At 44.6% G+C, this 23,255-nt stretch overlaps 2 protein-coding genes across 2 annotated transcripts; one reads left to right on the forward strand and one right to left on the reverse strand.

Annotated features, from left to right (window-relative positions):
* The first annotated feature begins 275 nt into the window (after positions 1-275).
* On the forward strand, positions 276-18,207 carry DIABLO (diablo IAP-binding mitochondrial protein). Its single transcript, XM_052654720.1, has 6 exons — positions 276-360; positions 1,233-1,359; positions 4,882-5,013; positions 8,170-8,280; positions 8,467-8,563; positions 17,345-18,207. Exons 1-6 carry the CDS (start codon positions 311-313, stop codon positions 17,542-17,544), a joined length of 717 nt encoding a protein of 238 aa, XP_052510680.1. The 5' UTR covers positions 276-310; the 3' UTR covers positions 17,545-18,207.
* Positions 18,208-18,530: 323 nt separating this feature from the next.
* On the reverse strand, positions 18,531-19,604 carry B3GNT4 (UDP-GlcNAc:betaGal beta-1,3-N-acetylglucosaminyltransferase 4). The gene has a single exon (XM_052655093.1). It carries the CDS (start codon positions 19,602-19,604, stop codon positions 18,531-18,533), a length of 1,074 nt encoding a protein of 357 aa, XP_052511053.1.
* Positions 19,605-23,255: the final 3,651 nt, after the last annotated feature.

Consider the following 23,255-nt stretch of genomic DNA (forward strand, 5'->3'; position numbering starts at 1 on the left):
GAGGACCCGAGACCCTGTCCAAACACCCTTCACGACGGCCGACTCCGCTCGCCTCCTTCTAGCCCAGAGTCCGGTCCGGTCCGCCCCGCCCCGCCCCACGCGGAAGCTCCGGCGGTTAGGTGTCTGGCAACGCGGTTTCTGCCGTTATCTTCAGCCCCGCCCCTTTCCTCGTCTGCCCAATCCCGACTGCGCTCTCGGGCGGGGGCGTGGCCATGGGACTAAGCCCTGTCAAGTGGCGGCCGCTCCCCGCCCCCTGCTACCGAAGGGCCATCACTTCCGGCGTGTGTGCCTGGCGTCCTGCCGCCGCGGAATGGCGGCTCTACGGAGTTGGCTTTCTCGGAGCGTATCCTCGCTTTTCAGGTACCGCTGGGGTCGTGTAGGAGGTCAGGATCGGACGGAGAGTGGGAACGCTGAGAGCCCCGTAACCAGACTGCAGCCCCAGCGTTGCGGGCTTGCGCTTCGCTTCTCGGCCGAGCGGGTCACCGCGTCCCGCCCCTCCCGGAGGTTTGAGGACGCCCTGCCCCTACTCCGGTCTGAGGCCTCCAGCCTCTCGGGACAAGCCCGGACTTCACGTCCCACTGACGCTTTTTTCGTTGTTCACCTGCCGAAAGAGCATTCCCCCACTTCGGGCTGTCTTTTGGGGGCGTCTCGGTCTGCCCGCGAAATGACTTCGGTTGGCCTCTTGAAGTCACAGGGGAGAATTAAGGGGAGAGGCCTGAGCTGGCGGTGGCTTGCCGGAGGGAGTTTTCCCTGAGGGCGGAGGAGTTCCGGAAGTGTTCGGCTTCCAAGCCGGCCTGGTTCCCCTCGCAGCGCCTGCGGGCTCCACGTAGAGTCGCAGGGACTATCAGACCCCTTGCAGCCTAGGTCGGAGGACCAGCGCTAAATCCTGCCTGCAGCAGCTTTTTTATTTGGGCCTTGGTTTTTAAAAAGCTTTGAGACCACTATTTACACGTCTGCACCTGGTACCTCTTAAACTCCACCACCACCCGCCCTCATTCCCGCGCGGGGGAATTCCCGTGCGGGCCAGGTAGCGATTGCCTGTGTGTGCAAGTCCAGGCCTTTCTAGTCCGCCCCGCTGCCCACTGAGTCCCGTCCTGTGAAAAGGCACCCTACGTCGTCATTTGGGTTCCGGCCTGGCCCCACTTTGAGTCTCCAGCCCCTCCACGTAAATTGAAGAAGTTCTTACAGATGGGTGGTTGTGCCTTATTAAACTTATTAAACTCTGTTTCTAGGTACAGACAGTGTGTTCCAGTCGTGGCTAACTTTAAGAAGCGCTGTTTCTCGGAATTGATAAGACCATGGCACAAAACGGTGGCTGTGGGATTTGGGGTCACTCTGTGTGCAGTTCCTATTGCCCAGGTGAAGTACCATCCTGTCACTCCGTGTTTTTGGTCTTTGTGTACTGTGTCCTCTAAAGTCTCAAACAGGCGATGACAAGCCCTAATGGTTTTCACCCAGCGCTCTCCCCAACCCCAGGTGATGGTATGCTGTATCAGCACTGTTTCATAGCTGAGCAGATATATTAATATCCTCATTTTGATGGTCTCATTTGGTAGAAATTGGTTTGTCAAGTTGGTCAAATTGTATAAAGAGGGAAGAAAGAAAAGAATGTATTACAGAACAATAATCTTTTCGTTCAACAAAACTTTATGGGGCAACTTTATGTGTCATACACAAGAGACTTAAGAGTAAATCAAGATTTCTGCTTTTGTAAATCTCACATTCTGCAGAGGAGGAGGAAGAAAAAGTGGAATGAGAGAAAGACAGATGAGCTCACAGATAGCGGAAGGTCAAAATGTACTTCGACGTTTGTACTTTGTGGGCCGTTGTAAGCATTGGAATTTATTATGATAAAGAAGCCACAGGTTTTAACATAAGATTATTATGTTCTGACATAAATTTTTTTTTAATTTATATTTAATTGTAGGATAATTGCTTTACACTGTTGTGTTGGATTCTCCCATACAACAGTGTGAATCAGCTATAAGTATACGTATATACTTTCCTTCTTCAGCCTCCCTCCCACCCCTGACATAAGTTTTTAAAGGTTGTTGTGTGGAGCTAAAAAGACCAGTTGGGGTCCAGGCATGAGATGATCATGGGCCTGAATCAGGTGGGGAGAAGTGGGCTGACGGTCAGCAGGTGTTGCTGTTGGGTTAGATGTGAAGTATATAACTTAATTTCCAGTGGTTTTGAAAGGCCTCAGCAACTGAAAGAATGGTGTTGCCAGATACTGGGAAGGAGAGGAGTGGGTTTTGAGAGGAGTAAATTTAAGAGTTCGGTTTTGGAAATGATGTCTAGGTGGAGCTATCAACTAGACAGCTGATGGGGAAGTGATATCTTATTTTAAAACCATTGGTTATATACTTTATTGGGAAGAACTAAATAGGAAACCAGCAAACATTTTGGCAGAATGTGCTTGATACTTAAATGTGTGTTTAATCATGACAACAAGATTAATTCCCCTTTTCACAAGTATTTTCAGCATCTTCTGAGGCTCTCATGAGCCCTTTCCTTTCTGTGCCGTACTCGGCCCTCGTCTCTGCAGACTGATGAATCTTTAACCTAAAAATGCTTACTTGGACACCAAGTCATTTTCAGTCATAATTAGGACAGCCTTTTCTTTCTTCCTCCAAAAGATTTTTTTTTTTTTTTGGTCCTTTCTAGTTCGTATATTGTTCGTAAGCCCTGGTTACCTCACTCAGTTCTGGGTCAGATGCCAGGAGCCTTTGGTTGACAGGAGCCTCAACTCACTCTCCTGCAGGAATAGCATTGCCACTTCCACTCTTCAGAGCCTACAGTGGCTCTCCATTCTGTGTCACAAAACTAAAATCCAGAGAACTTCCTCACAGTTCAGCAACCAGGCTAAATTCTAGAATATCCCCTGGTTGCATCATACGTATTCTCCTCCTTATTTCATCTAACCCAGGATACCTGTCCATTCTAATCCTACCTGTCTTCAGACAACAAATCCCACCCCCGTGTTGTTTTTTTTTAACGTATGTATTCATTTTGGCTGTGCTGGTCTTCCTTGCTGCGCTCAGGGTTTCTCTGGTTTCGGTGAGTAGGAACTCCTCTCTAGTTGTGTGTAGGCTTCTCCCTGCAGTGGCTTCTCATGGAGCACAGGCTCAGTAGTTGTGACGCAGGGGCTTAGTTACCTCACGGGCATGTGGAATCTTCCCCAACCAGAGACTAAACTTGAGTCCCTTCCATTGGCCGGCTGACTCTTAACCACTGGACCACAAGGGAACTCCCCCACCTCTTTTTAAAGCCTTCCTAGTTACTTGCCAGCAATGATCTCCCTTTTCTGACCACTTATGTTGTATATTTTGATATTTGGTGATAATCCATTTGACTCTGAGTCAGCAGAATACAAAGGAAACTTTGGAGTGAGGAGGTTTGGTTTGGAAAGAGTTACATAACTATTCTGAGCTTCCATTTTCTCATCTTAAAAGAAGACATAATAATACCTGGACTGTTGTGAGGGACAAGTAAATAAGCACCGTAAAATGGAAAGCATTTGATGAAGCCAAAAGTAAATAGGCTTTTCTGATGGCTCAGCAGGTAAAGAATTGCCTGCAATGCAGGAGGCACAGGAGAACCGGGGTTTGATCCCTGGGTCGGGAAGATCCCCTGGAGGAGGAAATGGCAACACGCTCCAGTCTTCTTGCCTAGGAAATCCCATGGACAGAAGAATCTGGTGGGCTACAGTCCATGGGGTTGCAAAGAGTCAGACACAACTGAGCATGGTATAAATGGAGGGTATTATGAAGACTTAACTTACCAGAATAAGTCAAAATTAGCTTTTCATGAGCAGAGACGATATCATTGTTTGCTCTCTAGCTCCTCAATGCAAGGTACATAATAAATTCTTATTTATTTGATTGAAGGAAAAGTGTGATAAATGTAATTCATGATTTATTCATGTATCTTTTTTTGGCTGCACCAGGTCTTAGTTGCAGCACATGAGATCTTTGATCTTTATGGTGGCATTTGAATTCTTAGTTGCCACATGTCGGATCTAATTCCCAGATCAGGAATCAAACGCAGCCCCCCTCCATGTGTTTATGCTCTAAATAGCAAAAATGAGATAACAGATGATAGAGGGATTGGTTTGTTAGTTCTGATACAATAAGTCCTCCGCTGTGGAAGAAAAAGGGGAGAGTCATCACAGTTTCCAGTATTTAATCAAGGTGGTCACAGCCCCCTTAACTCATGAGCTGGTTATACTGGTTTTTGTTTTTTTTCAAATAAAACAGCTGAGGTCAGAGGAAAGAGTCTTCCTGCTCCCCCTAACCAAGACTACAGCTCAATCAAGAGGGATTCGCCCTCTCCACCAGCCATTTACTTTCTTATGCTTAGCTTAACTCCTTATCAACTCTGTGAAACCTTTTCTAAACAATTCTCATTTAACATAGATATGATTGCTCCCTTTTGTGCACCCCTCCAGACCTCTTCCATAGCACCCATGGTACTTGATTGTGTTAATTTTCTAGTTTACTCTTAGCTCCAGCTCCTCCTCCTCCATCTTTAAGATCCTCATCCAGTCTTTAAGATTCTTATCTTTATATCACAAGCATCTAGCACTGGTAATGAAGAATCATAACTTTGTGAAATTTGTGATTATAAGTACTAGTCTTTTATAAAAAGGAATACTTTGCTCTTCAGAGCAGAGAATGACAAATTTAAAAAGGAGGTAGAAAGCATACTGTAGAATCATTTTCATGTTGTCTTTAATAGCACAGATAAAGCTTTAAAAGAAAATGTCAACACAGAAGCAGCAGAGTGTAGTTGCAGTGTGGGAATTACATTTTTCCCTTGACTGTGATCTGAGCTTGAGTTTTAGGTTAAAAGTTAAATAAAAATGTTTGTGTCTTTCAGAAACCAGAGCCTCATTCTCTTAGTAACGATACATTAATGAGGAGGGCTGTGTCTTTGGTAACAGATAGCACCTCTACCTTTCTCTCTCAGACCACATATGCATTGATTGAAGCAATCACTGAATATACTAAGGTAAGTGTCTCCTCATTAAGTCTTGATCGTCTAAATCCATCGTTAGCAAACTGGCTCACAGATCAAATCCAGTCTTGCCTGTGTTTGTAGTTTGACTGGAACATGGCCAGGTTCATTTGTGTTTGTGTTGTCTGTGACAGCTTGCATGAGTTGAATAGTTGCAAACAGACCTCTCTGGCCCTTGACCAAAAAAAGTTGCTTTGCAAATCACTTTACCTGTACCATTTTTCTAGATTGCACATATAAGCAATATGAGGCGATTTTTTTTTCTCCTGACTTATTTCATTCTGTATGACACCTTCTAGATCCATTCATATCCCTGCAAATGGTACTATTTCATTCCTTTTTATGACTGAAGAATATTCTATTGTGTATATGTACCATATCTTTTTAATTTATTTCTCTGTTGATGGACATTTAGATTGCTTCCATGTGCTGGCTGTTGTAAATAGTGCTGCAGTGAGCATTGAGGTATATGCCTTCTTTTAAATTATGGTTTTCTCTGGATATATGCCTAAGAGTGGGATTGTTGGGTCATATGATAGTTCTATTTTTAGTTTTTTAAGGAACCTCCGTATTGGTCTCCATAGTGGTTGTACCAGTTTACATTCCCACCATCAGTGTAGGAGGATCCCCTTTTCTCCACACCCTCTCCAGAGTTTGTTTATAGATTTTTTAAATGCTGGCCATTCTGACAATGTGAGGTAATACCTCATTGTAGTTTGCATTTCTCTAATTAATAATGTTGAGCATCTTTTCATGTGCTTTTTGGCCATCTGTATGTCTTTTGGGGAGAAATGTCTATTTAGGTCTGTTGTCCATTTTTTGATTTTTTTTTTTAATATCGAGCTGCATGAGCCATTTGTATACTTTGGAGATTAATCTCTTGTCAGTTGCTGCATTTGCACATATTTTCTCCATGCTGAGGGTTGTCTTTTAGTTTTGTTTATGGTTTCCTTTGCTCTGCAAAAGCTTTAATTAGACCCTATTTGTTTATTTTCATTACTCTAGGCAATGGATCAAAAAAGATCTTGCTGTGATGTATGTCAAAGACTGTTCTACCTATATTTTCCTCTGAGCAATTTATAATATTTGGCTTTCCATTTAGGTCTTTAATCCATTTTGAGTTTATTTTTTGTGTATGGTGTTAGGGAGTGTTCTCATTCTTTTGCAAGTAGCTGTCCTGTTTTCCCAGCACCAGTTATTAAAGAGACTGTCTTTGTTCCATTGTATATTCTTGTCTTCTTCGTCATAGATTAGGTGGTCATAGTTTTGTGGGTTTATCTCTGAACTTTCTAATCCTGTTCCATTATCTATATTTCTGTACCATATTATTTTGATTACTCTAACTCTGTAGTACAGTCTGAGGTCAGGGAGCCTGGTTCCTCCAGCCCCATTCTTGTTTCTCAAGATTGCTTTCACTATTTGGGGTTTTTTGTGTTTCCATATAAAATGTAAAATTTTTGTTCTGATTCTGTGAAAATGCCCTTGGCAATTTGATGGGGATTGCATTGAATCTGTAGGTCGCTTTGGATAGTGTGGTCATTTCCACAATACTGATTTTTCTAATCCAGGAACATGGTGTATGTCTCTTATCTGTTTGTGTCATCTTTGATTTCTTTCGTCAGTGTCTTATATTTTCTGAGTACAGCTCTTTTGCCTTCTTAGGTTTATTGGCAGGTATTTCTTTTTGTTGCAGTGCTAAATGAGATTGTTTCCTTAAATCTTTCTGATCTTTTGTTGTTAGTGTATAGGAATGCAAGGGATTTCTGTGTATTAATTTTGTATCCTGCAACTTTACCAAATTTATGGATGAGCTCTGATAGTTTTCTGGTAGCACCTTTAGGATTTTCTATGTATAGTATCATGTCATCTACAAACAGTGACAGTTTTACTTCTTTTCCAATTTGGATTCCTCTTCTTTTTCTTCTCTGATAGCTGTGACTAGGACTTCCAAAACTATGTTGAGTAAATGTGATGAGAATGGACATCCTTGTCTTGTTGCTGATCTCAGAGGAAATGCTTTCAGCTTTTCATCGAGTATGATGTTAGCTGTAGGTTTGTCGTATAGGGCCTTTATTACTTTTTTTATTTATTCATTTTAGTTTTATTGAAGTATAGTTGATTTAGTGTTAATTACTGCTATATAGCAAACTGATTTAGTTTATGTGTGTATATATATATATATACACATGTGATATGAATTTAGTTCCCTGTTGAATTTAGTAGGACTCTGTTGTTTATCCATTTTCTATATAATGGTTTGCTTCTGCTAATCCCAAGCTCCCAATCCATCCCTCACCCACCCACCCTCTCCCCATTGGCAAGCACAAGTCTGTTCTCCATATCTGTGAGTCTGTTTCTTTTTGTAAATAAGTTAATTTGTATCATTTTTTTTAGACTCCATATATATGTGATATGTCTTTCTTTTTCTGGGTTATTTCACTTAGTATGATCATCCATGTTACTGCAAATGGCATTATTCCATTCTTTTTTGTGGCTGAGTAATATCTCATTGTATATCCACATCCTCGTTATCCATTGATCTGTCAGTGGACATTTAGGTTGCTTCCATACATTGGCTACTGTAAATAGGGCTGCTGTAGACATAGGGGTGCATATATCTTTTTAAATTAGTTTTGCTGATCCTCATTTAATGTAGGTTCCCTGCAGATAGGACAGTTACCGCAGGGAAAGGGCTGTGGTTGGCCTCACTGTCCAGGAACCCTTTTTAAAAGAAAAGTCTTAAATATAGCAGCTTAGTATATAAGACAGGGGGAGCACCACGCTGATCTGGCTCAGTTGGGGTTACCAGCAACACCAGGGGCTTCTGGGTGAGGATAGTTTGAAAGCCACTGATCTAATAGAGTATATGGATATCAGAATCATTTAAAGTAATATATATGTTTCTTTACCTTCATTTTCCAACAGCTTTATTCTCAGCCTTCTGAGTTTTCCATCTGCATTTTCTCTTTGTCTGAATTGCTAACAAGATTTTAAAACACAGAAGTTAACAAGAGATGGTGATGTCCTAAGATAACACCTTTATTTCATACAGTGGTGAGGTTCAATGAGAACAGCCAGTTTGCAGCATTGAGATGTAAGTCTCACCCTACTACACCTCACTTATTTTACTGATTTCTTCTGTATTTGTAGGCTGTTTATACCTTAATTTCTCTGTACCGGCAATACACAAGTTTACTTGGGAAAATGAATTCACAGGAGGAAGATGAAGTGTGGCAGGTGATCATAGGAGCCAGAGTTGAGGTAAGCAGAGTTACTTGGATTTTTCTGTTAGTGCTCCTGCCTCATTGTGGTATCTAAATTATTAGATGAAGGTGTTTTACCAATAACTGTTCTCTCAAACTGCTATTGAACTGAAGAAGTCCATTTAAATGTGCTTAATACTAATGAAGAGTCATGTTGTCTGAAGCGCTTTTGTTTAATTTATAGATGACTTCAAAACAGCAAGAGTACCTGAAGCTGGAAACCACCTGGATGACTGCAGTTAGTCTCTCAGAGATGGCAGCAGAAGCTGCCTACCAGACGGGTAGGTTAAAGCTTTCACTGTAGAGGTGCCGAAAAATGAGGGATACTGTGGCTCTTACTTTGTGAGAAAATGTTCCCATTTCCAGCATATTAATCAATATTGTTTTCATTTACACAAAGAAAAAATTAATGCCCCTGTAGACCAGACCAGTAGAAGCTAGATGGTATCTAGAAGATGAAAAATAATAAAACTGTCAGTTGGAAATTTTGATTACTTCCAAATAGTTAAGGATTTTACTTTTTAGTAACCCAGATAATCTGTGAATATTATCTGTAGCTCAGGCTTGTGGTAAACATTTTATAGATACTTTTAATCCCTGCAGTTCTTTTAGGAGTTATTATCATTCCCACTTTACAGATGAAGAAACTGGCAGATAGAGGGGGTTAAATAATTCACCGAGCATGCTATGGTACCCAGTAAGTAAGCAGCCAAACTGGGATTCAGCAACTTAGGTCAAATCCTAAAGCCTTTGTAGCCAGGGCGTCATCCTCTCTACCTTAGTGCCTCCCAGTATAGAATGGTGCCCCATTCACCAGGGGTTTTTTAACCATCACTATCCATCCAGTGGGCTTGAGGTTGAATGATTTTCTAATGTATTTTGAGGGAGATCCTCATTTAACATGTTACCTGAATGGTCCCAAACTATGTCAACATAAAAATTCTTAAGAAACTGGTTTGTTAAAATGTTTTTGTTTTCTGAAATCTTAAAGATGTAAAAGATGTTTTAAGTAAATACAGAAGGAATTCTTAGTTAACTAATGCCCAAGGAATCAAGGGATTCTGCAAACAGGACTGGAATGAAGAACAAAACAATAGATGTGTCAAATAGCATTCGTGGCACACCAAAGATGGGGGCAGGGTCCCCAGGTACAGTGAAGAGGGAGCTTTGCTGAGAACATCGCCAGGCAGCCTTCACCACTCACTAGGTCAGCTTAAGATCTAGCAGGAACAAAGAGGGAAGGTAAACTACAAGCATTATCTAAGAAAAAGATGTTTTCCCAGAACTGACTGAAAGGGCTTACAAAGGTTCTGAACAGAATTTAAAATATAAGTGTACCTCACATGGCAAAAAAATATTCAGAATGTAAAATATACAAAGAAAAATCCTAAAAACTAGAAGAAAAAATAGAATACTTACAAAGGAAGTATATTCGTGTATGTTAATTTTTCAGTTGTGTCCAACTCTGCAACCCCATGGACTGTAACCCACCAGGCTCCTCTGTCCATGGAATTCTCCAGGCAAGAATGCTGGAGTGGGTAGCCATTCTTCTCCAGGGGATTTTCCCGATCCAGGGATAAAACCCATTGGTCTTTTGCATTGCAGGCAGATTCTTTACCTTCTGAGCCATAAGATAAGCCCCAGAGGAAGGCTATCTGCAACCCTAAGATACAAGGTGACAAATCAATCATCATTCAAATATCATTAAAATATAAGAGTGAAAGACTTCTACAAAGATTCAAGGTTTACCAGTTGCATGTACTTTCTAGAAAGTGTTTAAAAAAAAAAATTAGAAGCACCTGAGATACAAAAATAACAGAATTTAGTACAACTTGTCAGAAGCTCTGAATGTTAAATTTTTAAGTAATCAAATCAGTTTGGGAAAGCAGTGAAAGCATGCTAAGCTTCGTTGTTTGAGAAGGGAAACATTGGCTTAACATTAGACATTGTTAAACACTTCAAGAAGAAGTGTTGAGGGAAGGGACAAAGAAAACTTAATAAATTCAGTTAAGACTAAAGGTTGAAGAACTAAAGCCTGTTAATTAGAAAATGCAAAGTAAAGGAACACATTCAACAATCAGTAATCACCATAAAGAATAAATTTACTTATTAAATGATACTTCATATTAAAAATAATTCTAGCTAAAACTGTTTACAGAGGCACATCTAAAATAACACATAGGAAGACTGGGCATTCTAAGAAGATAAACTGAAATACTATCAAAAAGAAAGCTGAGCAAAAAGGTGACAGAGCAGTGTTAGAAGAGGAATTCAAGACAGAAAACATTAAAAGGGACAGAAGTTTATCAAGACATCACTCTTGAAATGTGCCTAATAAGGCAAAATCTGATAGATTTACAAGGAGAAATTGAGCTTTACACATATCTCAGGCTCACAGGTCAAAACGTAAAAAAAGCGATTAGGTGTTGGAACAGGATGATTTTTTTTTTTTAAGCCTAACCAAATAGATATACTGAATACAGAATGTTGCCCTCCCCCCCAAAAAAACTCTTCAAATACAAATAGTATATAAACATGTACAAAAATTGATTTTTATGCCAAGTGACAAAGACTCAGAAAATTACTTCATATCCCCTTCCTCACCAAAAATAAAAATGGACATTTAACTTGCACAACTCAAATATAAAAAAAAAAAAAAAAACACCTGATTTAAAAATGGACAGAAGACCTGAACAATTTTCCAGAGACATAGATGGCCAACAGGTGCATGAAATGATACAGTGTCGCTAAGCATCAGGGAAATGCAAATCAAAACCACGATGAAATATCACCTCACACCTGTCAGCATGGCTGTTATCAAAAAGGATCATAAATAAGAAATATTGGTGAGAATGTGGAAAAAAGGGAACCCTAATACACTGTTGGTGATGATGTAAAACAGTGTAGCCAACTGTGGTAAACAGTATTGTGGTTCCTCAAAAATAAACCTACACACCTATGGTCAACTAATCTATGACAAAGGAGGCAAGAATATACAGGGGAGAAAAGACAGTCTCTTCAAGAAGTGGTGCTGGGAAAAGGACATCTACAAGTAAATGAATGAAATTAGAACAATCCCTAATACCATACTCAAAAATAACATCAAAATGGATTTAAAGACCTAAATGTAAGGCTGGATATGATAAAACTCTTAGAGGAAAACACAGAACACACTCTGACGTAAATTGCAACAATGTCTTCTTTGATCCACCTAGAATAATGAAAATAAAAACAAATGGGACCTAATTAGACATAGAAGCTTTTGCATAGCAAAGGAACTCATAAACAAAAAGAAAACCCTCAGTGTGGGAGAAGATATTTGCAAATGAAGCAACCCATAAAGGATTAATCTCCAAAATATACAAACAGCTTATAAAATGCAACAACAAAAAAACTCAATCAAAAAATGGGTAGAACAGTCAAGTAGATATTTCTCCAAAGAAGAGATACATATGGCCAATAGCACATGAAAAGATGCTCAGCTTCACTAATTAGAGAAATACAAATCAAAACTGTAATGAGATGTCACTTCACACTGGCCATCATCAAAACTTACAAACAATAAATGCTGAAAGGGTAAAGGGAACCCTCCTACACTGTTGGTGGGAATGAAAAATTGGTACAACCACTATGGAGAATAGTATGGCAGTTCCTTAAAAAACTAAAAATAGGACTACCATATGATCCAGCAATCCCACTCTTGGGTATATATCTGGAGAAAAACATAATTCAAAAAAATACAGGCACACTAATATTGACTACAGTACCACTTACAGTAGGTTAAGACATGGAAGCAACCAAACTATCCGTCAACGAGTGGATGAAGAAGATGTGGTGCATCCTGGGGTTCCCTGCTGGCTCAGTGGCAGAGAATCTGCTCGCCAATTCAGGACATGCAGGTTTGTGCTCTGGTCTAGGAAGAGCCACATGTCAAGGAGCAACTCAGCCTGTGCTCCAGAGCTTGGGAACTGCGGCCGTGGAGCCCCCGTGCCCTAGAGCCCATGCACCACAATAGGAGCAGCTACAGCAGTGAGGAAGGCGTGGCACAGATAGACAGTGGAATATAGCTCAGCCATAATGAAGAATGAAGTAACGCTGCCACAACAGGATGGACCTGGAGAGTCATACTTAGCGAAGTCAGAGAAAGCAGTGTACGGTATCGCTTATACATGGAACCAAAAAAAGGCAAAGTAACTTACTTACAAAACAGAAATAGAGTCACAAATATAGAAAACGAACTTACGGTTTCCAGAGGAAAAGGTTGAGGGTAGGAATAAATTGGAAGCTTAGGACTGACACATAGATACTACTATATAGAGAAGAGGTAACAAATAAGGGCCTACTGTATAGCACAGGGAACTCAGCAGTCTAGTGAGCTGTATGGGAAAAGAATCTAAAGAAGAGTAGATAGATACACATGTATAGCTGATTCACTTTATTGTACACCTGAAACACACCACTGTAAATCAACTACTCAAAACGTGTTTTTAAAAGAATTGTAAAAATAAATAATAAAACTGAAAACTGAGAATTCTGTGGGTGCCCAGTGGTTAGGACTCCACACTTTCACTGCCAAGGGCACAGGTTCAGTCCCTGGTAAGGGAACTAAAGTCCCACCATCTTTTTTTTTTCTTTTTGCTGTGTGCAGCACAGCCAAAACAAACAAACAAACCACTGCTATATGATCCAGCAAGTCCTTTCTGTGCTGTGTGCCTGTGTGTTAAGTTGCTTCAGTCGTGTCAAACTCTGTGCAGCCCTATGGACTGTAGCCTGCCAGGCTCCTCTGTCCCTCAGGATTCTCCAGGCAAGAATACTGGCATGGGTTGCCATTTCCTCCTCTAGGGGATCTTCCCAACCCAGGGACCAAATCCATTTCTCTTACATCCCCTGCATTGGCAGGCGGATTCTTAACCCTGGGAAGCCCTAATTACTTTCTACTCCGGGGTATATATCTGAAGAAATCTAAACTATGAATTTGAAAAGATGTATGTACGCCTATGTTCATAGCATTATTTACAATAGCCAAGATTTGGGAAGCAACCTAAGTGTCCATCAGCAGATGAATTGATAAAGATGTGGCGTGTGTGTATACTACTCTGCCACAAAAGAACGAAATTTTGCCATTTGCAACAGTATGGATGTACTTGCAGGGTTTAGGCTTAGTGAAATGTCAGACACTGACAAGTACTGTGTATCACTTATGTGTGGGATCTAGAAAATAAAACTAGTGAATAAAACAAAACAGACTCAGGTATAGAGGACAAACTAGTGGTCACCAGTGGGGAGAGGGAGGGGGACGAAGAGGAAGTGTCTGAACTAAACTACAAAGATGCGCAGCACGAGAAATAGAGCTGTAGGTAATGTGTATAGCCGAGTGGTTTAGAACCTTTAAAAGTTGTGAATAGTTATGTCGTACACCTAAAACTTCTATACTGTTGTAAATCAGCTATACCTCAATAAAGAAAAATGGAAATTTGAAAGTACTCAGAACTATCATGACAAGTCTCATTAATAGCAGAGACCTAGAATGTTGTAGACAAAGTAGCTCTTAGATAGAAGTGGACCCCTTATTTAAAGATGCATGTCATAAATGCAAAGCACAGCAACCATAAATGACAGCTAATGTCCCCTGTACCAAGAAGTATTGAAAATAAACTTTTAGCCCAGTAAGTTAGGAGAAGCAAATAAATTCAGACAGTGCCAAATAAAAGGTATAAGAAGACTAAAAAGAAATAGTCGAAAAGGCAAAAAACCCAGTTCCTTGTAAAGAATAAGGAAAATAAGGTTTGGTAAGTGTAACTTTGAGAGTGCAGAAGTAACCTCAGAAAGAGCTATTATAGTTTATCTATTTTTGGCTGCACTGGGTCTTTGGTGCAGTCTTTGGCGCTCAAGACCTCACTGTGGTGGCTTCTCCTGTTGCAGAGCACAGGCTCTAGAGCACAGGCTCAGTGGCTGTACATAGCACTCAGCAGCACACAGGCTTAGTCGCCCCTCAGCATGTGGAATCATCCCGACCAAGGATCAAACCTATGTCCCCTGCTTTGGCAAATGGATTCTTAACCACTGGACCACCAGGGAAGCCCAGAAAGAGCTATTAGGGAATTTTTTTCTAATCACAAGAGAATATTATGCTATTTATGTAAATCCTAAGTTGGCCCAGGAAGAATCAAAGCAAGAGGAGCAGCCACAAAAGTTGAAACAATATTCATAAAAAATCTGTGCCCCCAAATTAGACACTAAGTCCACGCAGTTTTGTGAGAGAGTTTTATTAAATCTTCAAGAAACATAAATCCTGTGTTATAGAAAGTGTACCAGAAAATGACGACAAGCCTCCCAACTATTACAACTGTCTAAAGCCACCACGGGCTTCCATGGTATAAAGAATATGCTTGCCAATGCAGGAGACATGGGTTTGATCCCTGGGTTGGGAAGATCCCCTGGAGAAGGAAATGGCAACCCACTGGTGTGAGGTGGTACCTCATTATAGTTTTGATTTACATTTCTCTAATAATTATGTGATGTTGAGCATCGATATTCTTGCCTGAGAAATCCTGTGGACAGAGGAGCCTGGTGGGCTACAGTCCATGGGGTTGCAAAGTCAGTCACAACGTAGTTACTAAACCACTACCATCAAAGCCACCATAGGCCCGAACCCAAGCTGGACTAGACCAGCACTAGAATAAAACACCTGCAGCTCAGTGTCACTTGTGGGTGGATAGAAGTAGCCACATACCTTCAAAATACAATTTCAATTCAACACTGGGGAAAGAACCTATCAAGAGAACATAGGCAAAACATTCTCTGACATAAATCATACCGGTGTTTTCTTAGATCAGCCTCCCAAGGCAATACAGATAAAAACAAAAGTAAACAAATGGGACATAGTCCAACTTACAAGCTTTCACGCAACAAAGGAAGCAAACAAAAAAGACAGCCTACAGAATGGTAGCAAATAATTGCAAACAGTGTGAACCGACAAGACTTAATTTCCAAAATATACAAACAGCTCATACAGTGCAACAACAGCAACCAAAATAAAACCCAATCAGAAAATGGGCAAAACATGTAAGATATTTCTCCAAAGGAATACATACGGCCAATAGGCACCTGAAAAGATGCTCAACATCACTAATTATTAGAGAAATGTAAATCAGAACTATAATGAGGTACCACCTCACACCAGTCAGAATGGCCATCATTAAAAAGTCTACAAATAACAAATGCTGGAGGGGGTGTGGAGAAAAGGGAAGCCTCGTATACTATTGGTAGGAATGTAAGTTGGTGTAGCTGCTATAGAAAACAATGGAGATTACTCAGAAAAGTAAGAACTACCATATGGTGGAGCAACCCCACTCCTGGGCGTGTACCCAGACAAAACTATAATTCAAAAAGATATGTGCAACCCTATATTCATAGAAACACTGTTTATAATAGCCGAAACATGGAAACAACCTAAATATCCATGAGCAGATGAATGGAGAAAGAAGATGAGGGTACATGTACACAACGGAATACTACTCGGCCATAAAGAAGGAAAGAAGGCCATTTGCAGCAACCTGGATGCAGCTAGAGATTATCATACTAAGGAAGAAGGAGAAACACACACACTGTGTCACTTCCCTGTGGAGCGTGAAACACGACAGATGACCCATCTGTGAAACAAGCATGGACACAGAGCAGACTGGTGGTTGCTGAGAGGCTGGGACTAGCAGATGTAAGCTTTTATGCATAGAATGGGTAAACAGCAAAGTCCTGCTGTATTACACAGAGAGCTATATTCAGTATCCTGTGATAAACCATAATGGAGAAGAATATTTGCAAAAAGAATATATGTATTACTGAATCACGTTGCTGTGCAGCAGTAATTAAGACATTGGAAATCAACTGTACTTCAATAAAAATAAAATTTAAAAGATCTTACGTACATATAGTGAAAAAATATTTAATACCTATCAATATTTAATTCACTACTTAAGGTTATCTACAGTAGATTTAAGGAGAAAAGCCACCTCTGTAATATCAATGTATGTCCCAAGAAGCTTCAGTAAAATGTAGTGTCCATTTGTGATTTAAATCTAAATTAAGTACAATTATAGTTTTCCTGACATGATAAAAGTAGCTGTACATCGTAGTGAAATACGAGAAACATTTCCATCAATGTCAGAAATAAGGGTGCCTGCTGTTCTCCACTACCTTTCAACGTTGTACTGAAGGTTCTCTTTAATGCAGTAAGCTAGAAAAGAGCTGCTGGGTGTTCTGTAGATGAATTAAATACGCACATCTATATGGGCTTCCCTGCTGGCTCAGCTGGTAAGGAATCCACCTGCAGTGCGCGAGACCCGGATTCTGTCCCTGAGTTGGGAAGATCTCCTGGAGGAGGGAACGGCTACCCACTCTAGTATTCAGGCCTGGAGAATCCCATGAGTCCATGGGGTCACAAAGAGTCAGACACAACTGAGTGACTTTCACTTTCATATGGTGAAATACACTAGCAACAGGTATCAATAAAATGATATCATTCAAAAATAAAACTGCAAAATATGTTCAGTAAATACCGTTTGTGCCATTATGTCAATTTAGAGTCAATTTTTTCCTGAGTATTCCATGTGAATACAGTAAATTGGCCTTAGTGGTTCATAAATTGAATAGCAGCCCATCTAGTATTAATTAGTAGATGAAATGTTACTTTACAGTAACATTTTAAAGGATGAGAAAGATGCTCTTTAAACCTCCAAAAGATAGAGCTTTGACAATTTTGTGAGTGATCTCTTCACTGTCAAGTAGAAATGTATACTTTAATGTAGTTTAAAAAATTAAAATCTTAAAATGCCTATACTAAGAGCTGTGCAGCTATAAAGATGATTGTGGGAATTGCATTTGATAATTATGACAACTGCTGATAGCTGGAGGAAAATGCCAGGGTTTTGACAATAGAGAGGAAAACAGACCTGTATATGGAGGTAGAAGGTTCTCTACTCTGCGAGGAGGGCTCAGGTAAAACCACCAAGAGCCCCCAGGCTTTCCTTATGTCCACTCAGCATAAATGGCCCATCTTCCGGCAGGCGCAGACCAGGCCTCTATAACGGCCAGGAGTCACATCCAGCTGGTGAAATCGCAGGTGCAGGAGATACGCCAGCTTTCCCAGAAGGCGGAAACCAAGTTGGCAGAAGCACAGACAGAAGAACTCCGACAGAAAACCCAGGAGGATGGGAATGAGAGGGCCGAGCCGGAGGAGCAGGAGGCCTACCTGCGTGAGGATTGACACTGCTGCCCGCTCAGCCTGCAGAAGGCAGAGCAGACGCCACCTGGCCCCAGCTTAGCACCACTTCCTCTGCACAGAGGCAGTGGCAGGGCCTGCCCGGGCCCATCAGGCCAGAGGTCATTGGGAGCTGTGAGTGCCTGACCCCCGTCCCCACCGTCTCAGGCTTGTACTGGACCTGGCTCTTAGCCCATGGGCACTGCACCCTATTTAACATTTCACCCCACTCAGCAGGGTTGCCCTCTTAGCCACCCATGGATCTTTTTACCTCCCACCCAGAGCATTTCACCAACCTGGCCAGAGAGAGGGGGCCTTCTCTGTCATGTCCACAAGTTGAGTAGCTCTTTAACCTCAGTTTTCCCATCTTATTTACATTTTCTAATATGATTCAGTATTTGCTCCCTCCATAGGGGCATGAGTTTGGGGGGGAAGGGGAGACTGTCCTGTTCATAAGATTTGTGTTGAGTGTTTCTAATGCCTTCTGTGACCTGGCCCCAGTGCCCTGTAAGGATATCTCAGGCAAAGGAGCCAAAAGTCCATTGTTCTTAAGGGACTGAATATGGAGTGTTTCCCTGGTGCTCATAACAGGACTTACTCCAACACATGCTTCTCATTTCCTTTTTTGCTTGGAGTTTCTCTATTGTATCTGAAGGAAGATAATTTTTTTTTTTTTTTGCATTTAAAAAAGAAAATGTTTCTGTGTGTTTTCTGGAGTCCTGTGCAGAGGCCCTCCTTTGCCCGCCACTCCCCCTGCCCCCCCTGACTAGGAGTGCCCTGGCACCTCATGGAGTTCTGGCAGCATCTGCCATGCTTTGCCCGTTTAACACATACTGGTACAAGTCAGCCAGATTTCAGTATTTTAATCAAAGTTAGCAAGGTTTGGGAGGGGTTTACAAAAACAAAGTCACCGTTCCCTGTAGCCTGTCCAGGGCCAGGTTGCAGGGTTCTTGATTTCTCATCATGATTGAAAAATTAAACAGTCCACTCGCTCAGCCCACCCCAGGAAGCTGGGACAAGGGGGCAGCTGCACACTTGAGCCCCTCGTCTGTTACCAGTGCCCACATGGTCCACATCTCCAGGGGGCTGAGGCGGTGGACCAGAAGGAGCCCTCGGTACAGACAGGGGTCTAGAGGGTCCAGGGGCCGCCGGATTCCAAAAGTCTTGAAGCCAGCGTGGTGCATGGGGCTCACCCCCAGCTTTCTAAGGCACATCCCCACAAAGACGTCATCAATGGGGAAGAGTTCAGCCTCTTCCACAGTCACCTGGAGGCGCTGCACGGTGGCTCTGGACATGACATACCCCCCACCCCCAGCATAGGGCGGGTAGTGGCGGGCCCTGTACATCAAGGGTGGGATGAAATATTTGACCTTGGTGTTCCTGTTGGGCAGGGCCTGGCGGATGACGTCCCCCACGAGGAGGTCCTGGGCTGGGTCCCAGCCATCCAGGAACTCCAGCACATTGGGGACATGGACAAAGACGTCATCATCTCCTTTTAGTACGAAATCGGCCTGGGGACAGGCGGCAGCCACCCAGCGCTGCAGGTGCAGCTCTTTGAGTGTCAGGTTGAAGAAGTCCTCAGCAAAGTCCCACTGCAGGATGTCATCAAACTCGTGGCTCTCATAGGCCAGCAGCTGAGCCGGGGGAGCAGGCCCTGCCAACCCCAGGAGGAACACCAGCTTCAGCTGCCGGCCCTTAGCCCAGCTTCCCGCCCGGCCCCACGTGCTGCGGATGGCCGCGCGCCGCTCCACGTGGCCGGGCTGCGACTTGATGGCCAGGAGCAGAAAGGTGTCCTCGGCACAGCCCGAAGGCTCCAGCAGGATGGAGAAGTTGCGGCAGTGGCGGTAGGTCAAGAATAGGCGGTGACGGGTGGGCAGGAACAGGGAGGCGTTAGCCACCGTGTGGTTGGGTAGACATGGGCTGCGCCGGAGCCCTGGGGGAGCCCAGAAGGGCTGTCGGGCCACGAGCCCCCCCGCTGGCTTGGCCTCCTTCTTCAGAAAGAACAGGCAGCTGAGCAGCAACACTGCAAGGCTGTATGGAACCAGCCACCCCACCCTGCGGAACATGGTCCTGCAAGGAGAGCGCTGGTGAGCGGACGCAGTCCTGGCCTGGCCTCCACCTCCTCCATCCAAGAGCAACCCACCATCGTGCGTGCATGCATGCTAAGTTGCTCAGGCATGTCCGATTCTGTAGCCCACCAGGCTCCTCTGTCCATGGGATTCTCCAGGCAAAAATACCGGAGTGGGTTGCCATTTCCTCCTCCAAGGGGTCTTGCCCACCCAGAGATCGAACCTATGTCTCTGGCATCTCTGCTTCCCTGGTGGCTCAAAGGTAAAGAATCCACCTGCTGGTGTAGGAGATACGGGTTCGATCCCCGATCCAGGAAGATTCCGCACACCTCAGAGCAACTAAGCCTGGCACCACAACCATTGAGCCTCCAGCAACTAGGTCCTTTTATTTTTTTCAGTGTGTCCTCTGGCTCCTTCCGCAGCCCCCTCCCGTGGAACAGACCAAGCGCACCTGCCGTGCCAGCGCTTGCTTCCCTTCTGCTGTCATTAGAGAACTTGGCTCAACTTTTTCTCCAAAAAGACTTACAGCCACTTTAGATATATGACACCACAAGTGTTTTCAATCTTTCCCAAGAAACTCAAGTACCTAATGAGTTTCAATGAAAATGACACAGCTTATTTCCAGAAACTCGAGAGTGGTCTGTTGATGGAAGACCCAGTGTCAGACATGACAGCCCCAGACACTGTCCTTAGGGAGTCTGGCCCGCTGGGGAGCAGGGAAGAACCACTGTAGGGCAGCAGCAGGTGGCAGAGGCCACAGAACACGCCCTCCACACCTGCCCTGCGTGGCTTGGGTTTCCTGGGGAGTCACTTTAACAGGGCTTTAGGGAAAACAAAAACATGCACAGGAAGAGCATGAAACAAATGGGGAAGCCACAGACTGGTATCAGGCTCCCCTGCAGCCACCTCGCGCCAGTTCCTACTGCTTACTGAGCTCCGGTTTTCTCTTAGCAAGTCTCCCAGTGATCCAAAGAGAAGGCTGAGAAATGGTAACTTAGCACAGCAACCTACCCACAGCTCACAGTAGCAAGGCCAGGCCTCAGTCTCCCTCCTCGTCACCCCCCTGCTATGTCCTGGACCAGCTAGCCATCACTTCGATCCAGTCTACCTGCATTAAGCTCATCCCTGTTGTCTGCTGCCACTCCCCCAAAAGCATCTCTTAGAGCTGCCAGAACTGTGCTTTTGAACTGTGGTGTTGGAGAAGACTCTTGAGAGTCCCTTGGGCTGCAAGGAGATCAAACCAGTCAATCCTAAAGGAAATCAGTCCTGAATATTCATTGGAAGGACTGATGCTGAAGCTGAAACTCCAATACTTTGGCCACCTGATGCAAAGAACTGACTCATTGGAAAAGACCCGAATGCTGGGAAAAATTGAAGGCAGGGAGAGAAGGGGACGACAGAGGATGCGATGGTTGGATGGCATCACCGACTCTATGGACATGAGTTTAAGCAGGCTCCAGGAGCTGGTGATGGACAGGAAAGCCTGGTGTGCTGCAGTCCATGGGGTCGCAAAGAGTCCGATATGACTGAGGGACTGAACTGATAGCTGCCAGGGCTGCCATAGCAGGCAAAACCGGCAGGGTCACAGCTCTCACAGTCCAAGAAGCCAGTACAAACCTCAGAGGGCTGAGAAGAAATTAAAGCAGTGTGATGGAATACAGTGACCTGGCAGGCTGTCTACTACCCAGAAGCCAGTAGTTTAGCGAGACCTCCCTGACAAAGAATACCTGAGCAACTGAACAAAGTAAGGATCCAAACCACATAAAGGTCTGGGGGCAGGGGGAGACCTCCCTGGTGGTCCAGTGGTTAAGAATCCACCTGCCAATGCAGGGGACATGGTCCGGGAAGATTCCACCCGCCGTGGGGCAGCTACACCCATATGCCTAGAGCCTGTGACCCAGAACAACAGAAGTCACTGCAATGAGAAGCCCAAGCACCACAGCTAGAGCCCCTGCTCACTGCAACCAGAGAAAGCGAGCGAGCAGCAACGAAGACCCAGTGCAGCGAGAAATCATTTTTAAAGCTCTGGGGAGGCGGAGTGGGGAGAGGAGTGGAGAGCACGGTCTGGGCTGGAGGGAACAGTTGAGTGCAGAGCTCCTGACAGAGGACAGGAGGTGTGCAGTGTGGCTGGAGTGTAAAGCACAAGGAGGAAGGTGGTAGGTATGAAGCAGAAGCAAAAGCCTGAGGAAGGTCACACACAAGATCCATAGTGAAGTTCCCAGGAAAGGTCTAGGGTTTTATTGTAAGCACTGCAGAGATCCCTTAGAGGATTTAGCAGAGGGAGTAAAAGAATTTACATTGTTTGAGAGGTCACTACTGCTGATGCTTCAGTTCAGTTCAGTCCCTCGGTCGTGTCCGACTCTTTGCGACCCCATGAATGGCAGCACGCCAGGCCTCCCTGTCCATAAGCATACTGCTGATGCTTAGATGATGGTTTATGGAAGGGCAAGAATGGAAACACGAAAGGAGCTAGCAAACTCTTCCATTAGTCAGTAAGGAAGCGCAGCTGAGACTAGGGTGGAGGCCGTGGGGCGCCTGAGGGCCAGATGGATTGCAGACACGGAAAATGGCTTTCAGGTGTGGGAGATACGCTAGCTGCGGGAGAGGACGCCGGGGGAAGGGGCGAGTGGGAGCAGATTGGTGGCGCCATTTACCGAGAAGGGCGCAAAGCCAGCAGTTTGGTTTTGACTTGTGCGTTTCAGAGGTGCTGTGGACCCGATTGCCTCTTTGCGCACAGCGCTCCCAGTGCGCCCAATTCCTCGGCGCTCCACTGCGGGAGCTAACCCCCAACTCCCCACCGCAAGGACGGGGCCGTTCCTCTGCTCCCCACTACACTGCACTTACTGTGAATCCAGTTCAGTACCTGCTAAACATAAGCCTCCCTCCATTCTGTGAGCCCCCAAGCCCGGTGCCAAGCTTCGGTGAGTGCACGCCTTACCCTCACTCAAGTGGGTGCTGAGCCCTAAGGGTCGGAAATTGCTTCTGGGATCCTCACTGGTCTCGGTGACCTGGTATGCTTCGATGAGGGAAAGGGTCGAGGGCTGGTTCATTCGTAATAAGGACACGACAGTCCGTAAAGGACTGTTGTGGGGGCGCGAAGTCCCGCAGGGTGGCCAGAACAAGGACCAGAGCCCCGCGGTAGGCACCCCTCTCCGGGCCGGAGCACAGAGAGCAGCGCGGCACGACCGGAAATCCGGAGCAAGCGCCCCCAGGCTGCCCCCGGCCAAACCCCCAGCTCCGGCCATTCTTGCCCCAGTGGGGCGAACAGAAGCCGAGAGGTATCCGGAGACCTCCCTGGCCCCGACGGCTCACTGGGGGCAGGAAGCGGCTCCCGCCAGGCAGGGCGACCACGACCCCAATGCCCCCAGGTCGGCGCATTGCCCCTCCCGGGCAGGGGCCCGGCAAGCCCTCTGCTCACACAGAGGGCCCCTCCCAGCAGAGGGGCTCCAGGCGGCCCAGACCCGACACCCGCTCGCCCGCCCCTCGCCGACCTACCTGAGCCGTGACGCCGTCTGGGCGCAGGCGAGGCGCTCGCGCAGCGGCACCAGGTGAGCACCGTTTGCTCTTCTGGGCGCGGGCGGAGGGCGGGGCTCCGCGGCGGCCCTGAGCGCTGGCCAACCCCGCGCGCCGCCGCCTCCCCAGCCGCGG

Source organism: Budorcas taxicolor, chromosome 17 (assembly GCF_023091745.1).
Source record: "Budorcas taxicolor isolate Tak-1 chromosome 17, Takin1.1, whole genome shotgun sequence".
NCBI classification, from domain to species: domain Eukaryota; kingdom Metazoa; phylum Chordata; class Mammalia; order Artiodactyla; family Bovidae; genus Budorcas; species Budorcas taxicolor.